The sequence below is a fragment of the Tenrec ecaudatus genome, chromosome 2, assembly GCF_050624435.1.
Source record: "Tenrec ecaudatus isolate mTenEca1 chromosome 2, mTenEca1.hap1, whole genome shotgun sequence".
Lineage (NCBI taxonomy): Eukaryota > Metazoa > Chordata > Mammalia > Afrosoricida > Tenrecidae > Tenrec > Tenrec ecaudatus.
This window is the reverse complement of record NC_134531.1, coordinates 280,028,822-280,054,751: the sequence shown is the minus strand read 5'-3', so window position 1 is coordinate 280,054,751 and position 25,930 is coordinate 280,028,822. Positions and strand designations below refer to the sequence as shown.

The window sequence follows — 25,930 nt, the reverse complement described above, 5'->3', positions numbered from 1 at the left end:
ATACGGGAGACAGAGGACCATGCCACTTGAAAACTCCTATGTACTCAGACGTCAGGAGCAGCTGCAGAGAACCAAGGGCACCACACAAAGCAGAGCCTTCAGAGTAAACAGAGTACCTTCTCAAGGCTCACAAGGAGAGGACCATGCCACCAGGCACGTAGGGAAGTTGGTTCTACAGACCTTTAGAGTTAATGCCCAGCAGCTACAGGCTGAGACTAAGGGAGGATCTCTGTTGCCTCTGAGCATGCACAGGCACAGAAAAGCCCTTTGCAAACTTGCCTGGAACAGAAGGCCACATGTGGTACCATGAGTGAGATCAAAGCAAAGTGAGGCATGCCCTTGGGAATGGCTGGGAAGACGTGGCTGGGATCAGAAAAACTGTCTCCGGGGTATTTCTGATCCTCAATTATACCCTGTTACCTTTCTTAATAAACTGCATTATCAGGAGTATAGTCTGTGAGTTCTGGGCCATTTCAATGGATCATCGAATTCAGCAGAGAAGTAGAGTACCACAGGGGGTCTAGTTATTATCAGAATAGGGGAAGGCAGCTGGAAGGCAGCATATCTGTCTTTTCTGGTCTCCGTCTCACAGCAGTCGACCTTGGGAAAATGTCGAATTTGACTCTTATTTCCCCTTGTGAAGTCAAAGGGGGTCAGGTGCTGCTCCCATGCCATTAATAGAGGTGAACCTTTTCATATATTGAGAAACCCCCCTCCCACCCCATCACTTTCAGGATGCCTTACACGCTCTTGGCTAACTTGCACTACTTTAGTCTCAGTTCAGTTCGGTCTTCTTCCAGAAGACATTGCTTGGATTCGAATCTTAATTGATCAGAAATCCTCTGCTGAAACAAATGATAAAGACTCCATCACAAGCACTTACCTGTTACTGAAATGGCTTCTTTACTGTGTCCTAATACCCATCCTGAAACAACACTTTACAACGGACTCTGGGGAGAAAGACCATGCCCATCTTGATCCTCACCCCCAATTTAGTAAAACCTCAGTTACCATTCAACAACTATTTGCCAAATGAAGGAAGTTTTCTGCTGTTTTGTCCCCAAGAGGCAAAGAACAGCAATGTTTCGATACTCAATATGAAGTCATTCTGAAGACACCACTGAGTAAAGGGTTCAAGCAGTGACAGGTCAGGTCTGGATACAAAACCACAGCCAATCACCAGATGCAGCAGAATCAGCTCCAATGCATCTGGACCCTATGTGTGTATTCAATTTCACCCCATGTGAAGACCAGTTACTACAACTATTATTCAAATGTATACACTAATCAGAAAAGCTAGTCATGGATTCAAGAATTCTACCAAGCTCTACAGCCTGAAATTGGTCAAACATGCAACCAGGCATTGATAAATACTGGTGATTCGAGTGTAATCGTTGGAAAAACAGCAAGGATCTGTAGTTGGTGAGATGTGGGCTTGGTGATAGAAATACAGCCAGAGGTGGAATGATCACATTTTGAAGGGCCGTGACTTCTTCAAGGGCTCCGGTGATAGAGTGGAGCTGCTGACCACAGGTCAGTCATTAGAAACCACCAGGTACTACAAGGGAGAGAGACAAGGCTTTCTACTCCCATAATCATCCTCTTGAGAACCCATAAGGGCGGGTCTTTCCGGCTGTCCTCTAGGGTAACTATGCGTCTGAATTGATTCAAGGGCACTGAGGATGATGTCCCTTTCCAAGGACTGATGGAATGCCCAAGGGACATCTTCTCCTCAAGGAGCTGTACTTCCTATGAGACAGATCTTTTGGTAGTTTATATTTTTTGCCAACCTCAAATTTTAAATGCACCAATTCTTTGGTCCTCATTTTTCAGGGTCTAGCTTTCACATACATCTAAGGTGAATGAAAATACCATGGCTTGAGTCAGGCACACTTCAGTTCTCCTCAAAGGGACACCTTCTCCCTTTAATGATTTAAAGAGGCCTTATGCAGATTCCCAGTTGACTGCTACTTCCTCAAAGGATGGTGTCTTAAGTCCCACGCTCTCCTCACCAAATAAACTCAGCATCCTTTTTTTTTTTTGATGGGCCTATCACACCCTCAAACAGGTCTAACACACTACCTTTATTTCCTGACTGAGCCTTGGTAGAAACATAAAGACCTACTGTGACTTTTGCACATTTTTGGCTTCTGGTTCGGGAGCCTGTTTGGCTTACCCCCGGCCTGACCTTTGAATTTTGGACTGAACCACTCAATACTGGAGACCTTTCCTCAAAGTTCCATGAGTTCCCGTGGAATGCTGCAACATATAGCAGAACCAGGGACATTGGGGAATAGAAAGGTGGAGAACAGTATCTTGGAAAAGTTGGATATTTGAAACATCTTTAATTTCCAATTCCTTGGGATTTGTTTATTCAATGTCTTTACTTACTGTCCAACTTTCACACACATGTGACATCTGAAAATACCACGGCTTGGGTCAGGTGCACCTTCATCTTCAAAGTACCATTCTTGCTTTTCAATATTTCAAAGAGATCTTGTGTGTAGCAGATTTACCCAATGCAATGCATTGTTTTATCTCTTGACTGCTGCTTCCATGAGCATTGATTGTGAATTTAAGCAGGACAAAATCCTTGATAACAGTAATCTTTTCTTTGTTATCATGATGTTACTTAGTGGTCCACTTGAGGTGTTATTAATACTGAAGGCTGTAGTCTCTGATATTGATTAGCAGGTCCTGTAAGCCTTCCTCACTTTCAGCATGCAAGGTTGTGTCATTTGCATATCACAGGGTGTTAATAAGCCTTCCTCCAATCCACATGCCACATTATCCTTCATATAAGCCAGTTTCTGATTATTTGTTCAGCATAGAGAATGCATAAGTATGGTGAGGATACAACCCTGATGTACACCTTTCCTGACTGTAAACCATGCAATATCTCCTTGGAAGTGTTCTGGGATTCTCATTCTTCTCAAGGCTATCTATAATTTGTTATGAACCACACAGTTGAATGTCTTTACATAGTCAATAAAACACAAGTCCGGTATTGATTCTTCTAAAAGAAATTATTACCACACAAACTTTCTTCAACAAAAAGCCCAGGAATCACCATGTGACAAAACTGCTAAGAATCAAGTGACAGGAGTGACCTCCGAGCAGAGGAAAAGTGATGGAGCTCCTTGTGTGAAAGAGGAGTGGTGATGGGAGAAGAGACCGAGCAGCCCTTTACGGGACAGCAGGTGAAGATGGGTCACAGGGAAGCAAACGAATGAAAGACTCAAGCAGGAGGTACAGCCTGGAGGGAGCTTTGTAAAACTGGGTCATGTGCTGATGGAGTAAAGACGGAATATTTACTGTTAATATCCCCATTACAAGAAATATCAGAAAATCTAGTCAGAAATGAATGAATGTGCTGCTTTATATGGAAGCCTGGTAGAGCAGTGGTCAAAGCACTCAGCAGCTAAACACAAAGCAGTCTCAACCTACCAGCCCCTCCCTTCCTCAGAGAACGAGGCGGCAATCTGCTTCTTTGCAGCCTGAATACCCCGTGGGTCCGGTCTACAACGCCCTAAAGCAGGGCTCCTCAAGCTTTCAAACGGGGGGGCCAGCTCACTGTCCCTCAGACCGTTGGAGGGCCGGACTATAGTTTAAAACAAGACTATGAACAAATTCCTATTCACACTGCACATTTCTTGTTTTGAAGTGGAAAAAACAAACGGGGCAAAAACACCCAGCAGGCCGGATCAATGTCCTCGGCAGGCCGCAGTTTCAGGACCCCTGCCCTAAAGGATGCGATGAATCAGAATCAACCTGACGACACTTGTTCTTGTCTTATTTCAACATGAAAAGGAAAGGACCTTATGGACCGCCTAGAGTCTTAACTGCCGAGAAGGGGAGTAGTTTGTCTATCTTTACCTCCAGGACAATATGACGCAAAGAGAAAATAACTGCACATTAGTGTATGTATGGATTTTCTCTACAAATATCTAGTCATTTCAAAGATACTAACAAAAAGGGGGGTGGGAGGGGAAATCTACAAATAAAAATTAAAGGAATTTAAATTAACATCCCAACAGTCTTGTACAGCTCTTTGGTTTCTTGCAAAGGAGTATGTTATAATGATCTTAAAGACGACTGTTTATTAATTTACTTAATCCTGAGCTTTTCAAGAAAAGGCAAAGAATGTCCAAACAGTTACTGTTTCAAATACGAATATCGTGGATGCTAGCAGGTGAGTCACTAGGTGTCCCAATCGCTGTACAAACATGTAAGCCACCATCATGCTATCGGGTGGTCTCCTTTGGACCCCGTTACTCCAGTCTGTGGCCCATCGCACCAACTAGCTGCTTTGGGATTGGCAATATTTGAACATCCCTGTTTCTAGGAAAGAAAAAACACTTTCGGTGTGTTCATATCAGTCTAGCTGCTCCAATTGGCCTTTAAATATGAGTGAGGGGAGAAGAAAACAAACAGGGTAGAAGTTATGCTCTTTGCAGTTTAGGAGATTTAGTTTCTTAATTCCCATGTGTGCTACTCAGTGTTACATGTTAATATGTACTTGGATCCAAGAAAATTAATGCTTACAGTCAGATAAATTCATACCAGTGATTAAGGACATAAGTATACTTATTTGCTTTATTATGTAGGTCTTTAATGTCAATTCCCAGCTCTCCTCCCACAAGGAAAAGAGGGTTTGAAAGAAAAAAGTTGGTGCCAATTGATATGAGCTGGTTTAACATCAGAACCAAACCCACTGCCTTGTAATCAATTTTGAATCATAACTACTTGAAAGCACAGAGTAGATCTGCCACCAAACGGGTTCCCAGGCTGGAAATCTTTACAGGTGCAGACTAGCACACCTTTGTTTTACCAAAACAGGTTAGAAATGGAGAATTATCATCTTATTAATAAACAGCAACTAGCAGTAACTGAATGTTCACTGTGTGTCAAGCACTTTCCCAATATTTTACAAAGTATCAACTCTTTTGATTGTAATAATAACTATATGATGATAGAAGAGTGGCAATGATGAAATATGGCTAAGTTAAATAAATGTGCCTCAAAATCATAAGCTACTAAGGGAATCTAGACAAACTGACTCCTAAATAACAGTCAACTTATATGAAGTCAGCCAGTGAACACCCTGGGCATAAGTTCATTTTTAAATCACTATAAACACCAAATCAAATAAACAACAATACCCACACACACACCCCTAAACCCACTACTGCATCACCAGAGCTCATTATTAAAATAATAATTTTGGGGGGGGTTTGTAAAACACATCACAATTCATACATGCATCCATTGTGTCGAGCACATTTGTACATTTGTTGCCATCACCATGTTCAAAACATCTTCTTTCTATTTGAGCCCTTGGTATCAGTTCCTCATTCTTCCCCTCCCTCCTCTACCCTGCTTCACGAACCCTTGACCATTTATATTATTTTTTTATGTCTTACACCGACAGATGTTTCTTTTCACACACTTTCCTAATGTGGGAGTAACTTGTGTAGATTATTGTGATAATTCCTACTTTCTCCCTCTACCTTCCCCTTCAGGTATCGCTACTCTCAATATTGGTCCCGAGGGGGTTATCTGTCCTGGATTCCCTGTGTTTCCAGCTCTGATATGTACCTGTGTACACGCTCTGGTCTAGCCATATTTGTGAAGTAGAGTTTGGGTCACAACAGTGGGTGGGAGGACAGAGCTCATTATTAAAAATCAACTACCAATAACCATCGTGGGAAAAGGTTATGGCACATACTGGGCTGCTGTGTTAGTTGGGGTTGACTAGAGAAACAAATTCATTGCATCTCCAGGGCTCGGGCTGCCATCAGCGAGGCTCCATGTGTCTTCTCAACAGGAAAGTAAAGCAGATAGAGTGTGTGTCCCACCTCCGGGGAGGAAGAAAGGAAGATCCTAGAATCCCACGTCCACCAGGAGATAGCTTGAGCCAGTGTGACTTGACCGAAGAAGGCTAGACTCTACCCCTACATTCTTTTATCAAGTTGACATGAAATTGTAAAATTACCCCAGCTGCTAAGCACCAGGTGAGCTGTTTGAAGTCACCCACCTCTCTGCAGGAGAAAGATGAGGCTTTCTATCCCTATGAGGAGACAGTTACAGTGTCATACACACAGCAGCAGTTAGTTACTATGTCCTGTAGGGTTGCTGTAAGCCCAAATCAACCCAATGGGTTTTGTTTTTCTTAATGGACAATAAAGTACACAGCCAATGATTCAGGCGTGTGAATAGCCAGTTTTTGTTTTGAAACAAGGAAATAAGTACCAGTCTAGTGGTGGTGTGGTTACGAGTTAGACTTCGATCCCAACCAAGGTCAGTAGTTCGAAATCAACAGCTGCTGCTCTGTGGGAGGAAGACAGGCTTTCTGCACCCATACACACTCACAGTCTCGAAAACTCACTCGGGGGCAATTCTACCTTGTCATATAGGGTTGCTATCAGTCAGAATTGACTGGAGGGCAGTGAGGTTTTTGTTTGTTTCTTGGAATGATCTATTGTCAAATTTGTCACACAAAATATAAAGTAAGGGAATCTACTTGAGTTCTACATCTTTTCTGATTCTTGATCATAAATCAACTAAGAAGTGTAACATCCATCTTTTTTCTTTTATATCAGGGACATTAGTAACAAAACAAAACAAACTCATTGTTATCATGTCATCACCAACTCAACTGCAACAGGACCAGGTGGAACTGCCCTTGTGAGTTTCCAGACTATCTCTTTACAGAGAGTGGCTGTGCTTTTGAACTGCAGACCTTGCGTATTGCAACTCAAAGTATAAACCACTGCACTCCCAGGGTTCCTTGGCATTTGTAACCATTTTTGCATTAACTGCAGGCATTTCTTATGTATTAGCATGCTAATGTATGGTAGCTGCTCTATTCATCAATAACTGTTAAGTCAGAGCTGAGTCAAATTCTGATTCTGGATTACTAAATGCTTTACCGTGGGCAAGTTTCTAATGTTTTTTTTTGTTTGTTTCTAATCTTTTTATGACTCAGTGCTTTCCTCTTTAAAACGGGGGCTGATGTCACCTCACTGTGGGAATTAAACAACATAACGAAAGCTCGTAGAACACTCCCAAGTAGCTACCTACGTGATATTACTTCGATAAGCTGTAAGTAGTATAAAAACTCACTGTTACCTTAGAACTTCTCTCATTCCAACTGTGATATAAACTCTCCTAAGTCTTAGGAATGGTATCTTTTAAACTTGTGTCCCTAAAACATGAGCAGTCTCTACTATATAAAGATGTAAAATGTTGTAAAAGTAAGTGAAATGTATCCACTAGGTTCGGCAATTGGAAGAGCACCAGTGACCGAGGCCCTATCAGGTTTAGTGAAGACTTTGGGGAGTTGCAACAGGATATATCTGCTAACAGTGGTTACGACATGCGAGTAGAAACAGATTGACCTGTTTGGAGGACCTGGCTTTCAAGGGAAAGGGAAACCCAGCCAAATGTGTGGTCAAGGGCAGGCTGTTTTGAAATGAGATAAGAGCATGTGATCACATTTATAAGTTGAAAGAGAAGAAAAGGGTGAGAGGTTGCAAATATATACAGAACTCAAACCCTGAAAGACACAGACCCCGGGGAGGAAAAAACAACTAGAAAATAGGCGACAGAACACGTTCAGACTGGAGAATGGTAGGACTGGCATAGGGATAGGGAAGTTCATATTGGGGGTGGGGACTTAGAATGAAAAGCAGAAATAAATATAGGTAAAAGGGGTTTGGAGACTACCGTATATAATCGAATATAAGCTGACCAGAGTATAAACCGAGGCACCTAATTATTACCTGGGAAACCAGAAAAACTGATTGACTCCAGTAGAAGCCTATGGTGGAAAATGCAGAAGCTATTGGTGAGTTTCAATAATCAAAACAAATGAAAATAAAATTACTAAAAATTGAGACATCAGGGGGGTAATATATTTAAATATTTTAAATACAAACAAATAAAAGGACAAGTCATTTAACGTTAGTAAACTAGCACAGTTAAGTGGAAAATAGGTTCAACAAAAACAATAAGGTATCAACAATGAGACCTTAAGAGTACTATTCCCTGAGCTCAATCAGCAACCAAGCTAAAATGTAAAGAGTTAAAATCCTTCAAAACCGGATTCCTCATCATCATCCGTATCCCAATGTATCCCATCCGTATCCCAGTTGGTGTGAGGTCATCATAGACGCTGTCCTCACTGAGATCGCAGTCATCACCATCACTGCTGTCATTTTCATACAAAGCGCAGTCTTCACTGCCATCCATAGCATTACTAATACTATATTTCTGGAAGGCACGTCGCATCAATCTTCCCATGCATCTCAAACCCACTTTGCTATTAACTCTATGTCAGGCTTCATGAGATTTCCTCCTTTTGTTAGTCAGACTTGACCAGATAACATACATTCATGCCACATCCTTCACACATGGTCTTTAAAAGGCTTATTCAAAGATATATCCAGAGGCTGCAGTACAGATGTAAGCCCACCTGGAATAATGGCCAAAGTAACTTTACTATATCTTGCCAATTTTTTTTTAATGTCATCCAATAGGTGGGCTCTGAACATATCCCAAACAAGTAACAATGGCTTTTTCTTTAAGTCTGCTGTGGTCGTCGGTTCCGAATGTCTTCCAACCATTTTTTTGTTCCATCTTCATCTATCCAGCCTTTAACATGTGCACGCACAGTAATTATTGGTGGGAAATTGATCTTTTTAGGCAAGGTCTTTCTTTTAAAAATAATGACAGGACGCAGCTTAGTTTCCATTAGCCGCCAAACATGACAGAACTATTGTAAAGTGTGGTTGTTTTTTTTCATTTTCTGTGATTTTTAGAAAAATGTTTTTTTCTCCTAAACTTGCCATAGTTCTGTTGCTTGGAAGATCAAAAGTTATGGCAGTTTCATCCATATTCCCAATATCTGCCAGGTCATAATTATAAATCCTTCTTTGTTTTATAATAAATGACTGGAATGACATAATTTTTTCTTCAAGGTCTTGTGGCAATTTCTGGGAAATCTTTGTTCTTTGTCTCAAACATACTGGTAGGCCAAATCTATTCATGAAGTGGGTCCACCATCCTGCTGATGCAGCACATTTTTCAATGCCTGGTGCTTTATATTTGTCATCCTTAGCCATTTGTAGAGTAGTATGCGGATTCCCATGCGTGTTATGCAGTAACCATTTTGACGACACTCCATAACCAATTTATGTAATTCACTCTCTACAGCCCCATAAAAAGACGTTAAACCACGACCAGCTTTTTTAGCTTTTGGAATCTGTTCCAAGTCAGCCTTCATTTTCTGCCACTCCCTCACTTGCTCTTCGTCAACACAGAATTCCCTACTTGCAATACTGTTATTGCTCTCTTTTGCTCTTGACACAACCTTCATTTTGAAACCAGCCTCATATGACTGGCGTTTTTGTTTTGGTTCAAGAGTATCCATTTCTAATAGGATAAAAAAACAAGACTTTGAAAAAGAACTTTCATGGTAATGCCCCCACCCCTGTGACGTATTAGCCAGGAGGGGGGGGGGAGTCTATGGGGACGGGGGATACCGGATGTGAATTAACACAGAGGGGAGAGATGGAGCGCGGCCACAGACACATCCTTACCAGTTCAGCTGTGGGCGTTAAGTGAATCACTATGGGTGCTTCTGCGAATTGGAGCCATCTACATCACAGCTTGGCTCTGACTGGTTAGATGTGAGTAAACAAACATTCAAAGCCCTGCAGCATCAGCAGGGCTTTGAATGAACAGCGGAGAAAGGCAATCACCTGTAAGATAACAGGCGTTCGTCCCATTACCTCGGGGCCCCAGCGAGATGTTACACCTCGCTGGCATACCACTGACCTGTGTATAAGGCGAATCCCAGTTTTTCAGTACATTTTTTGTCCTGAAAACTTGGCTTATACATGAGTATATATGGCAATCCAAGTCTGAAATACAAAGGGGCTCAAAAAAGTCAATGAAAAAAATTCTATTATCTTTTATTCAATTTCCCCATAGTACCTGCATATCTATGAAGGGGGAGAGGGCAAGAGAACTGTAGAATGGCATCAAAATTCTGGGAGGAGTTGGTAGTTGATGAAGCTGAATGATGATAATATTAGGGCCTATCACACTATTTTCTCTAGTTTCATGACTTTTTAGAAATTTCCATATTAAGACGTTAAATAAAACACAAAAGGTATAAAAGAGGGTAAGGATATGGAGCAGCTAGCTAGGAGTCGCATTCTTGATTGACAGGAGTGTCAACTAGACCATGACTTTCAAAAACTGCCAAATCAACTAAACATTGTATCTAAGTTTTGGTCCAGAAATGCACTTATGTATAAAAATGCCTGCATATAAGCATAAAAATACATATACAAATGTATCAGAGCAGTAATGCTCATGATAGGCAAAAACTGAAGGGGAAATGAGGGAGAGACATCAATAGAATGAGGAAATCAACCACATACCACATAACAAAGGAAATAAGTAATCTATGAGTAATCTTACAAATGTGATTAAGTGAAAGTTAAAATACATATATTGTATAATTCCATATATACATATATATATATATAGTAATAGAGATACAACAATAAAATTTTGAGATTCAGGTATCATTCCTTTCTTGACCTTAAGTGATAGCTACTGTGTGTGGCCTCTGCGGTAATGCTGTGACCCATACGTTTGTGATTTGTGCATTAGTCATATATTAACATATTGCAATGAAAAGGTTTGGGGTTCCTTGTGATGTGTGCATTACTCTTATTAACGCCATACTTCAATTAAAAGGTTTGTTTTGTTTTGTTAAGAATGTAAAAGAACTAAAGGAGCAAGGGGCAGAAAGGTGCTATTTTTAAACTTTGTTAAAAACAATGTTCTAATGGTGTTTTTGCTGTTAGCTGTTGTTGAGTTGCCTATAGTTGATGGTGAATTCATGTATAACAGGCCAAAAAGTTGCCTGGTCCAGTGACCTATTTCTGACTGTTGGTGTCTTTGTACGTCCATGTTTTCGATGATTGTCAAGCGATCTCATTGAAGGGCTCCCTCATTTTTGAGGACCATCTTCACCTGGATCAAACATGCTACATACATCAAGATACTTAATTGAAGTATTTTTCTTTAGCCTACAAGTTAGACAATAAAATCAATGCAATTCCCAATCTATAGAGTCATGGACCTCCAATTATTTTCTAATTGTTCAATATCATCCACCCATGAGCAGAAACAAGGAAATTGGCCTGAAGAATAGATCCATGACAGGGCTAGGACCTGGGATCTGACAAATGGATATACAATTAGTGAACAAATTCTGGTTTTAACTTGTCGAAAGATTAATGGGGCTAGAGAAGAGGGTGAGAACCTGGCCCTCTCACAGGCATCCAGGAGAGATGTAATGGGAATGTTATTAAGTTTTAAGATCTCAAAGGTGGGCAACGAAGTACACCTAAGGATATGGCTACCTAAACAAAATGGATAGAGGAAAGGCACTACGGTAGAAAGACACTAAACAAGCGAATCTAAGATGTACAAGCTAAACATGTGCGACATGATGGCATGCATAGAGGTGGTGAAGGACTATGTATAAGAGTGTTTCTCGGTCATTGTAGAGAAGAACTAGAAGCTGGGTAGCGTGCAGGATAGGAGTGTTAAAGGATGACAGTGCAAAGATGTAAGGAAACTGTTTTCTACAACAGGGATTGATAAAAATAGTTAGCATGTGGAAATAATATATAAAATATATAATATAAAAGTCAGCCTCAGGAAACAGTAAAATTATGAGAGACCAGACTCAAACCACACTCCCCGCGCAGAGCCGATTCCACTGCACAGCACCCTCTCCGTATTGGGTTTCCAGGGGTACCAGTCATTTACAGGAGGAACCCACCTCCACTGTCTCCGGTGGAATGGCTGGTCAGTTTACCCCGCTGACCTCTGGCCACCAGGTGCTCTTTGACACGCGGACATTTCTGTAAATACTGCTGACTTGGATTCCTGCCGCAAAGCATGCATGCATACACGCTCATTCGAGGGCGATTTCAAATTTCAATTCCAGTCAAATGCCTCTTTGTTTTAATTTAAGTACATTATCTTCCCTCCCATTCTCCAACGCACAGGTGCTAATTTTGGAAAATTCTCTTGGAAAATGCAAACAGGATATTTTCCATTAGGGTAAAAGCAAACTGGTTGTCATGGTGAGTATTTTCATCACAATCACAGAATAGCCTGTATTTCTCCATTCTAAGAAACCGTCCTTTGCCTCCTTGCTTCTAAACCCTCAGCTTCCCTTCATTTTCAATCAACATGGGGCAGGAAAAATGAAAGTATGAATCCTAGAGGTTTATGACAATAAAAGGATTATCCCTCATGAGAGAATGTCCAAATTAGTTGTCTACATCTTTTTTTAAAATCACTTTATTGGGGGCTCATACAACTCTTATCACAAACCATACATACATCAATTGTATAAAGCACATTTGTATATTCATTACCCTCATCATTCTCAAAACATTTGCTCTCCACTTAAGCCCCTGGCATCAGCTCCTCATTTTCCCCCCTCCCTCACCGTTCCCACCTCCCTCATGAACCCTTGGTAATTTACAAATTATTATTTTGTCATATCTTACTCGGTCCAACATCTCTTTTTACCCACTTTCCTGTTGTCCATCCCACAAGGAGGAGGTTATATGTAGATCCTTATCATCGGTCCCCCCTCTCTACTCCACCCTCCTGGTATCACCACTCTCACCACTGGTCCTGAAGGGATCATCCATCCCGGATTCCCTGTGTTTCCAGGTTCTATTTGTAGCATTGCTTTTTTTAACTAACATTTCCAAGTGAGTTCAAATTTACCTAATAACCCAAATTTACCTAGGGGACCATTCTTTTCCTGCTTGTTTTATATCTTCCCATAACTCATATCTTTCCCACTAGGCAAGGTAAAAATGTTTGCACATATATTTATTTTTATGTGTTATACTTAAAATGTGAATGTATATAACTACCAAATAAGGACAGTTTATATAATTTTCTATGTATGTAACAAAGGCCTTGATAATTATGAGAAACTAAGTAAGACTTTAGCTCCTTGCCAGAAGGGGCAAACACTAAAGCTCTAAATTTTCGCCCATGCAGTCCAATACAGTTACTGCTAGCCCCGGATGGCTTATGATTTCTTAAAATGTGGTTAATAGAAAATGAGATGTGCTCAATTACACTCAGAGATGGATCAGATTTCAAAAAGTTAATATAAAAATTACATAACTCATTAAGAATCAATGCATTTATAATTCTAGGTCTGTTCATTGACCTTTATAACTATCTCCCCACTGTCCTGGGAGAATTCCGGAAGCTGCCCACCCCTACCCTCATATCTATTTTGGGGGCTCCTCAGGGACTTTGTAGCAGACTTGACTCTGTTGTTGATCTGTTATGTTCCTTTCTTGGTTCTGGGGTGTTCACACCGGACTCACTCCCGCCGTGTGTCCCAAGTATTGTCCTCTGTCACGGTATGCTCCAGTGAGGGGACATCGTGTCTTGAGCTGTTGTCAGTCCTAGAGTCCTCTCTGTGGCTTAGCAGCTCCATGCAGGGCCATCATTCTCTGGGCTTGGTATGCCAGTATTGAGTCTAGACCAGTGGTTCTCAACCTTCCTAATGCTGTAATTCTTTAATATAGTTCCTCATGTTGTGATGACCCCCTAACCACAAAATTATTTCCATTGCTACTTCATAACTGTAATTTTGCTACTGTTAGGGATCAGGCGACCCTTGTGAAAGGGTCATTCAACCCCCAGAGGGTCGCAACCCACAGGTTGAGAACCTTTGGTCTAGACTGTCCCTCTTTCTTTTTCCTTCTGGTTTGCTTCCCTGTGGGAGTGGCATGCCAGGTTCTCTCCCTAGCCTGCAGGTTTAGTGCTGTCCTCTGTAGCACAGACTTCTAGGGAGGGGTCAGTTTAGCTCTGATTGGGGCCGGCCCTGTAGCACCTGACACATGGAATCCAGGGACAGGAATGGGAGTAGCGATACCAGGAGAGTAGGGGGAAGGTGGGGAGAAGAGGGGCGAAGAGGGAACTGATCGCAAGGATTGATATATAACCACACAAACACACACACACACAGAGACACCCCCAGGGGACCAAACAACAGAAGCCATGGGGGTAGGGAGACAGCAGTAGGTGTAAGATATGAAAATAATAATAATGTATAGTTTATTAAGGGGTCACGAGGGTGGGAAGGGGGAAGAGAGTGAAAAAAGGGCTCAATAGAAAGTAAATATTTAGAATATAATGATGGCAACATATGTACAAGTATGTTTGATAAACCTGATGTATGGATTATTATAAGAGATGTCAGCCCAAATAAAATGATCATTTAATAAAAAATGAATAAAATAAAATTTACTTTTGCAGAGAAAAAACGAAAAAGAATCAACGCATGTGAATTATGGCGCTGTAAAGAGTAATGGGAGTAGCGCTAACTTCTACAGGGCAAACCATCTATCTTGGATCAAGTACAACCAGTGCGCTCCATGGACACACTGCCAGGAGAGACCAACCCCTCGGGAAGGGCGTGTTTAGTTAAGAGAGGGGAAGCAAAGAAGAGGAAGGCTCCCAAGGAGAGGGACCCACACAGGGCTGCAACCATGGTCTCAAGCACAGAACAATTGCGAGGACGGCTCAGGACCAGGCAGTGATTTGTTCTGCTGTGCATGGAGTCGCTAGGAACGAACCAATGGCTCCTACAACAACATGGAAATCTCCTTTTCACTTTATTTTTTAGTGTACCTGCTAGAAAATGTTAAATTACTTGTGTGGCTTGCATTATATTTCTCTTAAATAGTACTGGTAATATGCCAGTACCACAACTTATTGGGCTTAAGTCTTTGGCTTTAGAACTAGATCCCTATATGAATAATAAGATGAATCCTTCCTAGCGCTGAAGTTCTCAGGAGTAGATTTAAATATAAAGCACTATCACTTTTCCAGGCCAGATTTACCAGGATCAAGTTCAAAATTATATACAAAGGTATGCTAGTATCTTCTGAATGCTTGCAGAACACCCTCCACCATAAAACAAAGTCTACAAAGTTTCTGCCTAGCTCTTTAGAGAAGACCTGCTTTGGGGACTATCTAGAACTCAGAATTCAAAGCACTCATCATGTGCTTATCTAATCTGAGAGACAAAGGCAGGTTGGCTACAGTCACCTTCACAATGCAACAAAGACATTGCTCAACAATTCTCCATGTGACCTGGATGTCCCCTGATAGGCACTCCAGAGCTTTATCTCTGCAGTCAAACCATCCTTCCCAGTAGAAACACCTATTAAACTCACTTACAAATGGGAGTAATCAAGAGTAGCTACAGTGTTTCTTTCTAAGAATTTAAACACACTTTTTATGTCGTAAGAAGCAAATGAAATAAAATGATTCCTCTTCCGGCTTGCAAAAAAAAATCTTAAAAGTAATGAAAAAATTTGAGGTTTCAGTGATGCCTATAAGTTTTTCAGGATGTGTAAAGATAATTTGATTGTTAATCTTTACCAATTATCAAAGGACAAACTGAGTTATACCACTGTTTCAAACCAGCCCTAAAAATAGACTCCTGCCATTATTGCCTTTTCTTACCATACTTCCCCTTTCTCAAGCACGTAGGAAAATAGTCTTCTCTTTTAAGTATCCTGCAACCAAAAGAACAGGCAAATACTGTGAGTCAAATACTGTGAGCTAAGGTTTACACTTCTGGCTCTCCTAATAGAAACTGGTTGCAGCAATGAGGTGAGGGAAGAAAAGTTGCTGACGGGACAGTAGAAAGGCACGGGAGACAAAATTCCCTGTAGTGACCATTTAGGAGCCCTGGTAGAGTAATGGTTATGCATTGGGCTGTTAACCAGAAGGCCAACAGTTCAAAACTACCAGCTACTCTTCAGAAAAGATGAAGCTTTTTATTCCTGTAAAGAGTCAGTCTAGTAAACCCACAGAGGAAGTTCTCCTCTGCCCTACGAGGTTGCTATGAGTCAACATGAACTCATTGGCAGTGAGTTGTTTGTTTTTTCTCTCCGGTCATATGAAGCAGTGCTGCACAACCGTTTTCATAATCATTTTGAAAACATTTTTCTTCCTTCTTATACTCCTTGATATTGGCTTCCCATTCTCCCCTCCCTATCCTGCCGTACCCACCAGGAACTCTTATTGTAGTTGGCTCTCTAGATTCACCTGTACTTCATACACCCAAAACATAGAAAAATAAGCCAGAGAGTCAAGAATGCTATGATCAATAATACAGTAGAGATAAGCCCCAATACACAGAAAATACTGAAAGCCAGATCAAGCTCAACTTGTATCCAGAGGGAAAACAAATGAGAAGATTTTAGCCACTCAAGTCACATTTATCATCTTAATCTACTATAATTACCTCTCCAATAAACACTTTTTTGGAATGACCTACTACAGGCCTAGCTCAGCCCTTACTATGTCGAAATTTTTAACTGTGTTGAACATGCAGATAGAAATCAACTTTCTGTAAGCGAATAACTCATAAAGAACACCAATAAGTCAGTCCTAGGAGAACAGCAAATCGTGCCACAGTTCCAGCTTCCCAAATCAAGCGTTTCCCGATGTCCAGGTGTCACTCTGCTGGCACTCTTGCTACCCGTTCCGAAAGCTCCACCAAATAAATTAAATTTTAAAAAGTGGGGCTGGGACAAGAATGTGAAAAGATTACTGCCCTGTACTTCTACTGAACACCGCAATCTTAATAGGAATCTACGGCCAAAATCATCCTAATAATTATTCTAGATGGTTTGGTTTTGTTTCCCTAACAAATGCAAGATAGGTTAAAAGTAATATACAGTAAGCTATAGCTCTTCTTGAGTCATCTTAACTGTGTTCTGAATTCCTTTAATAATTATTTTAAACTTCACACCCAGCACTTGCTGGCTACCAAATGAACCAAGTGAAAAGTTCCCAGCCTTGCTTTTCGGTGCAGCTGCCAAGCAGTGGAGTCTGTGGGCCCTGTGGGATGGGCTCTTCCAGATGCAACCAAGTCTGAGCTTTGAAGATAAATGTCGTCATGATACATGTTTTCCAAGAAATTGTCTAACGACAGCTATGGAAAACATAGCTAGGACCACAACCATGTTATAAATGGAAACCAAACAATGACAACCTAAAGATAAAACCGGTGATCTGCTGAGAAAGCCTACATTCAAATCACAATAAAAAGTCCCCAACTTGCATTATTTAATTTACTTAATTGAAAAGCATTGAGCTCAAGTATATCTGTTCCCTCAAGTTAACAATCATGAATTCCTATCTCCCACACCTTTCCCCTTTATTCAATCAACAGTGTCATACAGTGAGACTACAATGACGATCACAAAGATCCCATGAGAGGTACATTCTGGTGAGAGAAAACAAGGGGTTAAAATATAGACAGGCTTAAAATGTTGGGACATGCTCCAGTAATAAGATATGCCCAGAACACAGAGAAGAGTGTATTTAAGCAGAAGTCGACCGTGAAGCTATTTCAACAGGAGGAGATGATGGTTTAATGTGGTAGACTATAGATTGTGACTGAAGGGACATAAACGGAAGTGAGAACATAGGAGTGAGTTAAAGCACCCAAAGTGAAAACACACCATGCAGTGAAATGGGGACATACAGTAATCTGCACAGGTTTGACTGGAGTCACCTGTGGGAATTCTTCGTAGAGATATCAAGTGGGTGATTTGACGTTCTGGCTAAAATATGGTGGAAGCCATCCCCCGAGGAATTCCAACACATAGGGCACAGGGAAGAAATTAAGGCTGCAAAAGAGAAGGACAATAGCTAGAAGAGTTCAGTAGAGCTGTTCACAATGAGAAGTGTCAAGGCAGAAGGTACAACGAGTCCTGGGAAACAGCCACAGCAACACTGTGGACTGCAGCTCCCGGTGTGGAGGATGAAGACCAGACTGCAAACTGTAGACCAATGAGTGGACCTGAAGGGAAACCGTGGAGGCAGAAAACAAAGGCCACTCATTCCAAGCAATGAGCCTGAGAAAGAAAGGGGAGAACCAGAGGTGGCCCGGGGAAACTGGGATTAAAGATATGAAAGGGCTTCAACATTTACTGAGAATTTCTATTACCTTTTCATTCTGCGTTTCCTATTAACTTTTTGAAGGCCCCCTCATATAAAGCAGGAATATAAGCTTTTCAAAGTTGATGAAATCCAATTCATTAAAAAGATCAGATTTACCGGATTGGTAAGAAATAGGAGGAATCCCTAAAACTGTGGTCCTGAAACACCTTTTTAATCTGGAACTACCCCACTCTTAGGTCACCTTCCAGGTAAATAAAAGACTCACCTATAAAATGAACAATAATCCCCAAGAGGAAACTGCTCCTGAAAATAAACCACAAGAGACCAAAAGGCCAACATTTGCCAGAAAGCAAAGATTAGAAATCAAGGAGGGGCAGGAAATAAAAGTGCTGACACACTCTGGGGGGAAAACAATATCATTGTAAAATGGGAAACTAATTTGCTGGGTCAATTTTCACCTGAAAAAACAACAACAAAAAAACCCACAAAATATTTTCAAAAAGAAAACGACAGTGATGAGATTAAGATATAAGAGAAGCGATAGTATTGACATCCCTGCCGAGACAAAGGACAGAGTTTAGGAGTTAAACCTTAGGGAGGACTACCTGGTTGGATGAATGATGGCATGAACATGTTTCTAAGTCTTAGTGGTGGGAAGTCAAGGGCATTCTTGCTGGCTGGGTTCTTTTCTCCTGCAATTTCTCTCTGTAACTAAGGTCTTTGCTGTCAAGCCACTGCAAATTCAAAACCAAAAACACTCAGTCAGGACCTTGTTTGGTGCCATGTGACATTGGGTCTGCTATGACCCACAGAGAGGCTATGCAAACAGAATGGGACACTGCACAGTCCTGCGCCATCCTCCCAATTGTTCACTATGCCTGAGCCCGGCTGCAGCCAGTGTGTCAGTCCATCTGGTTGAGGGCCTTCCTCTTTCTCGCTGTCTCTCCACTTTACCAAGCATGATGTCCTTCCCCAGGGACTGGTCTCTCTTGATAATAGGTCCAAAGTATGTAAGATGAAGCCTAGCCATCTTTTCCTAAAAGGAGTACTCTGGCCATACTTCTTCCAAGACAGATCAGTTTGTACCAGCTGTACTAGCACAATTCAAATGCATGCATTCTTTCTTTAGTCTTCCTTATTCAATGTCCAACTTTCACATGCATATGGGGCAAGGACTGACCCTACCGGGCAGGACAGAACTGCCTGGTGAGTTTCCAAGACTGTAACTGTTGACGTGAGCAGTAACCCCTTTCTCTAGAGAAGCAGCTGTGGAGTTGAACTACCTACCTTGAAAAGTGCAACCCAAAGCTTAACCACTGTACTGCCAAGGCTCCTCCGCAAATTCAAAATACGTTTCATATTCTTCACTTACCTATCGCCCTCTCCTGTCTCTTAAAATCCAGCTTCACTTTCAGCATAATCAACTTTATGATGAATATTATCAATAATCTCCTGCTAGTGATTTAAGACTCTTTGGGCTTCCATCATTCCCTGATACACCAGCAAACAGTGGTACTTCTAGAATACCTTATTATTACCATGTTCCCCATTGTCAACTAAACGTTGTCTAACGTTCCCCAATGTCACAATTTGCCTTCTCTTCTTTTCCTATCTGCTTTTCCAGGTTAATCTTAAACAGATGCTACTTCTCAGCAACAATCACAATTCTGTATCCTGGCTTATCTCCCTAGAGTCAGTCCTTTACAAAACATTTTTACCACGATTACCCACAAACTCAACACCCATTGTCACTGATTCAACTGACTATAACGACCCTGTATAGATTTTCAGAAGCTGTATATCTTTCCCAGAGGATCCTGCCGCATTTATCCTGCAGCTTGTGGGGTTAAACCACTTACCTGTCAAGGGCACATTAGAAGTCTAATGCTCCCCTGACAGCACCATCAGACGTCCTCCAGAGCACCTCAAATGCGACTCGCTCAAACTGAAACGTGATCACCTCTTCAAACTCCTCTCCTTTTTTCTGTATTCTTTCAGATTATCCTCACTGCTCTATCCACCACTGCCAGTTGCCAACTCCTGGTGACCCTGTATGTGCAGAGCGGAACTGTGCACTCTAAGGGTTTTTAATAGCTGATTTTAGGAAGTAGATCAGCAGGCCTTCTTTTCTTCCACAGAACTTCTGGAGAGATTCAAATAGCTCATCTTGTGTTAGCAGACAAGAACATTTAACAGTGTGCACCACTCAGACCACCCAGGAGAGGGAGGGAATGATACTTGACAAACATCTTTCATCTTGCCCAGTATGCCTGTCCGTGTGTATATAACCTTTAAGATCTTTGCCCACCCAGCCGTAACCAGAAGCTATGGCATCACAGGACTTGTTGGAAATGCCACTTTCAAGCCCAATCCTACACTTCAAGGTGAGAATGCTTCATGCACACATAAAGTTCAAGCAGTGTTGCTTACCTGCTTAATTTGTGCTGAACTTCTCAGCTCCCAAGATATTTCATACCCTTTCAGATTTCTATTTCTCTACCCAAAGTGTACCATCTACTTGGAATGCTCCACTGTATATTTTACATAATGCCAACCCCCCAAAGCCAATCCCACTACCACCAAGTCAATTCTGACTCATAGTGACCCTACAGGACGAAGTCCACCTAACTACTCTGCAGGGTCACTGAGACTGCAGGTTATTACGAAGCCAATGGCATCATCTTCTTCCTCCTGTGAAGAAAATGGTGGGCTCTGTTTCAATTAGCAGCCTAACACTTAATTCCACTGAGTGAGGGGGCTTCAAAGAGCTTGTGGGAACATTCGACTATCTTTTCATTTCATTTTTCCCTCTAAAAAACTTAACTAAGTTCAGTGGGGGGACCTGTGGTATTAAGTACTCAAGTGCATGCAGGTGTAAGAACACTAAGCAGATAGAAACAAGGTCCTAGAATTTAAAGGAGAGTTAGGATGAGCTGGAAATATTCGTAAGTCACTAGCAAATTTGTAGAGGGTATTCTGATATAAGTTAAAGGGTGGTTTGAGACGAAGATTAAGAAGGAGATTGTGCCAAACCATGGAGAGGGGGCAGTGAAAAGGAGGTTAACAGAAAGGAAATTAACAAGGGCAGGTGCTAAGGTGCTCGGCAGGGAAAAAGGAATTGTCATACAGGTTTACGTCACCTTTGGCAACTTCGTGGGGAGGTGGTAGGCTAGAGGTAAAAGGGAACCTCCATTTCTTTAAACTAACAAGTGAATGAGCTAAAACTGGTGAAACGATCACCATAAGGACAATCTTTCTAAAATAAAAAGAGAGGGACCAAGTAAGAAATATGTACAGCCACTCCTCATGTATCAGCATGACTAAGTGCCAACACTGTGACCATAGAGGATAGTCATGTAAGATCATACACTGGAAGAGAACTGCAGCATTATATAACTGCCAATTATGTGACATCACCACTGAGCCACGGAGAAGCACGACACTCACTTACTGCCAGTGTATACTGGTCAATGTGCAAAACAGCCAGATGTTTTAATACTTTCATGAATGTGAAATGACACATAGTGAGGAGTCTGTGTGTATACTGCAGTAAGTTACAAATTCTCTCAGTAATATGCAAATCTTGGTCTCATTAGGATGTCTTTAAAACAAACAACAAAAAAACGGACCAATCAAAATTCAGTGGCTTTTGAGAGGATCTGCCTGGCAACCAAAATTCAAGGTAAGTTGCCTCAAGTTATGGTGACTGCTTTCAGGAATTCCAAAGGGGTCATGAGATCATCCTGATAGAGTTCCTCAAAGGATACAAGGTCATCACAGGGGGGGTTATAAGGAAGAAGTTTAAGAAAAAGGAATGATGAGGGGAAAAGGTGCAGTAAAGTTTCCACAAGGAATTTTATTCAAGGTAATCAAGGGTTTCCCAGGAGAATTTCTTTGGAAAACCTTACTCCATCCACCCCACAACCCAACCACATCAGACTTCTTTGTCCCCAAAACATAAATAGCATTTAAAAGGAACACAAACTTGAACCCCTTGAAGAAACCAACAATGTTTAGACATGGTGTAAAGAAAACAGAATTCCTTGGGGCAGGTTAAAGAGATGAAAACACTGCCTTCAGAAGTATCTAGATCTAGGGCAAGGATATGTCAAGAAACAAGAACTTCTAATATTTTTGTTTAATAGAGTTTTCTATGATTTTGTGGCACGCACACACAGGGGTACTTCAAAATATTCATGAGAAGATCCCATTATCTTTGAACTCCATTTTTCCATGAACTTCTTCAAGCTGCATCATGTATATGCCTAGGGGAGAAGCAGCCCTGTGGCACCGTGGTTAAATTACTGGGCTGCTCGCTGAAAAGTCAGCAGGTCATAACTACTGCCTGCTCCAAAGCTCTTCTTCCATAAAGATCACAGCTTTTGAAACCCTATGCGGTAGCTCAGTTGCTGAATCGGCAACAGGTTTGGTTTGTTGGGTTTTTTCTTTCCCCCTGAAAAGGTTGAAAATGCAGTCATGAAACAAACATTTGCTAAACACTCTGTATCAGTCAAGTGCTACAGGCTAAGAGGGAACTGTAACAGTAACCAGCACAGGCAGTGCACCCGCCCTTTGAGATAAAATGGATAACTGATGAATGCACAATAAACAGGGTGAGGAGTCAATGTAGACAGACTGGTCTTGGAGGCAACTTTCGTTCTGATGGTATAGTGGCAGGAATGTAGATGAAGGGGAAAATGTGCAAGATAAAGTTCACACCTACTATTTTAACTATAAAGACTAACGATGAAGTGACAGACAGCTTGAATCTACTGCCAGCTACAACTTTGATATCACAGGATTCTCAATCTCAATACATAAAACTGGAGCAACACAGAGAAAGAGGACAGTGGCTTGTCCTGGGAGACCAGGATCATTGGACAGTCTTTTCTGAGTGCTAAGGGGCCCTGGTAGCAGAGTGGGCTGTGCACTGGGAGAAAGAGGAGGCCCTCTGCTCCCATAGAGGTTTGCAGCCTCGGAGACCTCACAGTTCTACGCGCCCACAGGTTTGCTGGGAGTTGGATGGTAGTGGGTTTGGTTTTCAGTTCCACTCATACTGACAAGGTGAAAAACAGCAGCAGCCCTCCCAAACTTGTGTGGGTGGTGGGTCAGTTTCAAATCATCGATCCCAGCCCTGATGAACACAAGTGTGCTCACAGTGCCTAAAAGAATTTAACTAAGATCTAGAAATTAATGGGCAAATAATAAAAGTCTTCAGGATCTGTCACAGGCAAACCAAGACATTCTGAATACATGAGGGTTGAGCAGTAGTAGAAATTCACATGCCCATTACAGGCAATCACGAAGGAACTATCTGGCAGCTTCAGGCAAAAGAACACAGACCTGAGAACAAACCAGGATTAATCTTTTTGACTTCAGCAAGCTAAGCTCTTTAACCTTTCGGTGCCACCGTCTTCCCATTTTCACAAGAATAATTATAATACATACTCTCCAGGGTTGCTAGGTAGATTAGGGACCGAGCATTTAGTATTCAATGAAGGGATTATTTTTACTGCTGTTGCTGCCACCACTGCTTTACTGCTACCAGCACTCCTATAACTAGTAGTACTAAGCTACTACTGGCAGTATGACTAATACTAAGCAATGAAAATGCATCAAAAGAAGCCCTATCAATATCCAAAATATACCACAAAATTCCTAACAACCTATACAGAGGCTGGTCTAGAGAAAAATTTACCACATAACATTCCTGTTTCTAATATATAAGCTTCTGCCATGATGTGTTAATGCAGGAGACAATGGTGTTAACATTGAGGAGTTAGCAACATTCCAAAATGGTCAATGTCCAATATACCCACAGCAATCATACAGCTTCTGAGTTGATTCCTAAGCTGAACAGTTAGAATAAAAATAATTGTCTTATTTAACCAAAAGCAAGCCACTGTCCTCTAAGGACAGTCCTCTAAGCCACTGCAAACTGGTGGTCATTTCATAAGCACAGTGAAATTACATGTATCAAAATATCCTTGTCAGAGATCATGAGGGTTTCCAAAAAAAAAAAGAAATCCAGACACCTATCTAGAAATTCCAGAGGCAAAAATGCCCTAGACATAATTTGTTAGCTTATGGTTCTTCACCTGACTGCTTCAGATGTAGTGTCAAAATGCCCTTTTTCTCTGAGAAAACATTAACATTGCCAACCTCACCTTCAGTTTGGTCTGGGTAAAGCATGCCCCATGTAAGTTGGTGACCGTGACCCTTCATCTTTTCAGGAAGCTTTACTTTGGATATTTAAGCCAAGTCTCAATTATATGGATCAAAAAGGCGGAGGTAGTACTACAGACTTTGAACTAAGATTATTGTTGTCCTTACGAGGCAGATTAGCCTTGTTAACCGAATGCCGATCAGATCAAGTGGATCCCATGAGTAATGAATGCTCACAGCTGTGACATCCAACAATGGAATTAACCTTTCAACAGGAAGCAGAGAGCCCTCCCTCCCAACAAAAAGAGCCAACTAGCCAACTGGTCGTGCTTTCGGGAGCACTTAAAAAAAAAAAAAAAAGAGTTATCCTTCCGGAGGCTGCCTCCTATAAAATGAGCCTGACAAGTGCTTAGCTTAGCAAATCACTTGAAACACAGAGAGAGCAGATCAGTTCCTTCGTAACAAAATGATTGTCTTCTAAAGGTCCGAGAAAAATGTAATACCTTCTCCCTCCTCTCCCAACGCAATGCACAGAGGGAAATTTACGGGTGTAGGAATTGCTCTGTACGGCCTTATCTTCAAAAGAAACCAACACATTTCAAACTCAACTGGGGTTACTAAATTTTCCTTTGCCCTTAGCTCTGCGGCTGCAGGAATCAATACCGCGCTTTAACAGAACCCTCCTTTGGAGCTTCCACGGTCGACGCCGTAAGCCACCCATCTGTGCCCAGCGAGCTCCGCCTCTTCTAAGGGAAACCAAGACTGCCTGGATCGTGCTGTCCGCTTCGCTTTCCTCGAGGTCCCTTGGACGATGCGAAGCTGAAAAGCAGCCCAGTGTCTGCTAAATAATGGCGTTTGTAACTCAGCCTCTCCGCTAGGACTGCTCGACACCTGGAAAGTGGCCGCCCAGGGCTTTTGAAATCCGTTAAGGCTGGACGCGCGTGATGCCCAGGCTAACACGGGAAAACGCAGACGCCCATCGCGCACAGTCAGCACCCGCGGAAGGAAAGGTCCGGGAGGCGCCGGGAGCTCCGGCTCGCCGCGCAAACTCCGAACCCCGCCACCGCCGCCCCTACGCCAGGGCTCAGCTACACCCCACCCCCAGTCCCCTCCCAAGGGACCCCCGCCCTCCCGCGCGGCCCCCAGCCCAGCTGCGGCTCCCCTCTCCTCGCCCGCAAAACCAGCGGTGCAATGCAGCCCACAAGCCACCCCTGCCCGGCACCCCGAAATCACGCCAGCCCCCTCCCCCACGCCCATTGTTCGCCGCTAGCCGCGGGCAGGGCCGACGGCGATGCGCCCGGAGCCCCGCGCCTGCACTCGCGCACTCACCCGCGAGTCCGCACAGGACCACGACGCGCAGCAGGAGCGCCATGGTCAAAGGCGCGGCGGAGGGCGGCGGCGGCTGCAGGAGGAGGTTCTCGCTGGGGGTTCAGGTCTCCCGGCGCCTCGCACGCACCCGACCGGCTCTCACGGCGGCGGCGGCGGCGGCGGCGGCGACGGCACCTCTGCAGCCCCGCCCCCGCTCGGCAGGTGAAGTCGCGTCACTTCCGGCAGCGGCCAGCCCCTGCGGCACGCTTCTGGCCCTGCGGCGCGCGCCCGGTCGGTCGGCGGCTGGATCTCCATGGCAACCGCGCGCCGCGCGCCCGCTACCCGCAGGGAACCTCGGCGCGGTGAGCGGGGACGAGCGCCGCAATGCGGGGTGTCG

General features: G+C 42.6%; 1 protein-coding gene across 2 annotated transcripts in view; it reads right to left on the bottom strand.

Annotated features, from left to right (window-relative positions):
- Positions 1 to 25,730, bottom strand: part of CXADR (CXADR cell adhesion molecule) — a 76,349-nt gene extending 50,619 nt beyond the window's left edge. Inside the window, exon 1 of one of the 2 annotated variants that reach the window (XM_075542466.1) lies at positions 25,555 to 25,730. In XM_075542466.1, coding sequence (XP_075398581.1) covers positions 25,555 to 25,597 — 43 coding nt within the window. In that variant the 5' untranslated portion in view covers positions 25,598 to 25,730. The remainder of the gene's footprint in view (positions 1 to 25,554) is intronic. The other variant, XM_075542465.1, reaches the window with a different exon arrangement.
- Positions 25,731 to 25,930: the final 200 nt, after the last annotated feature.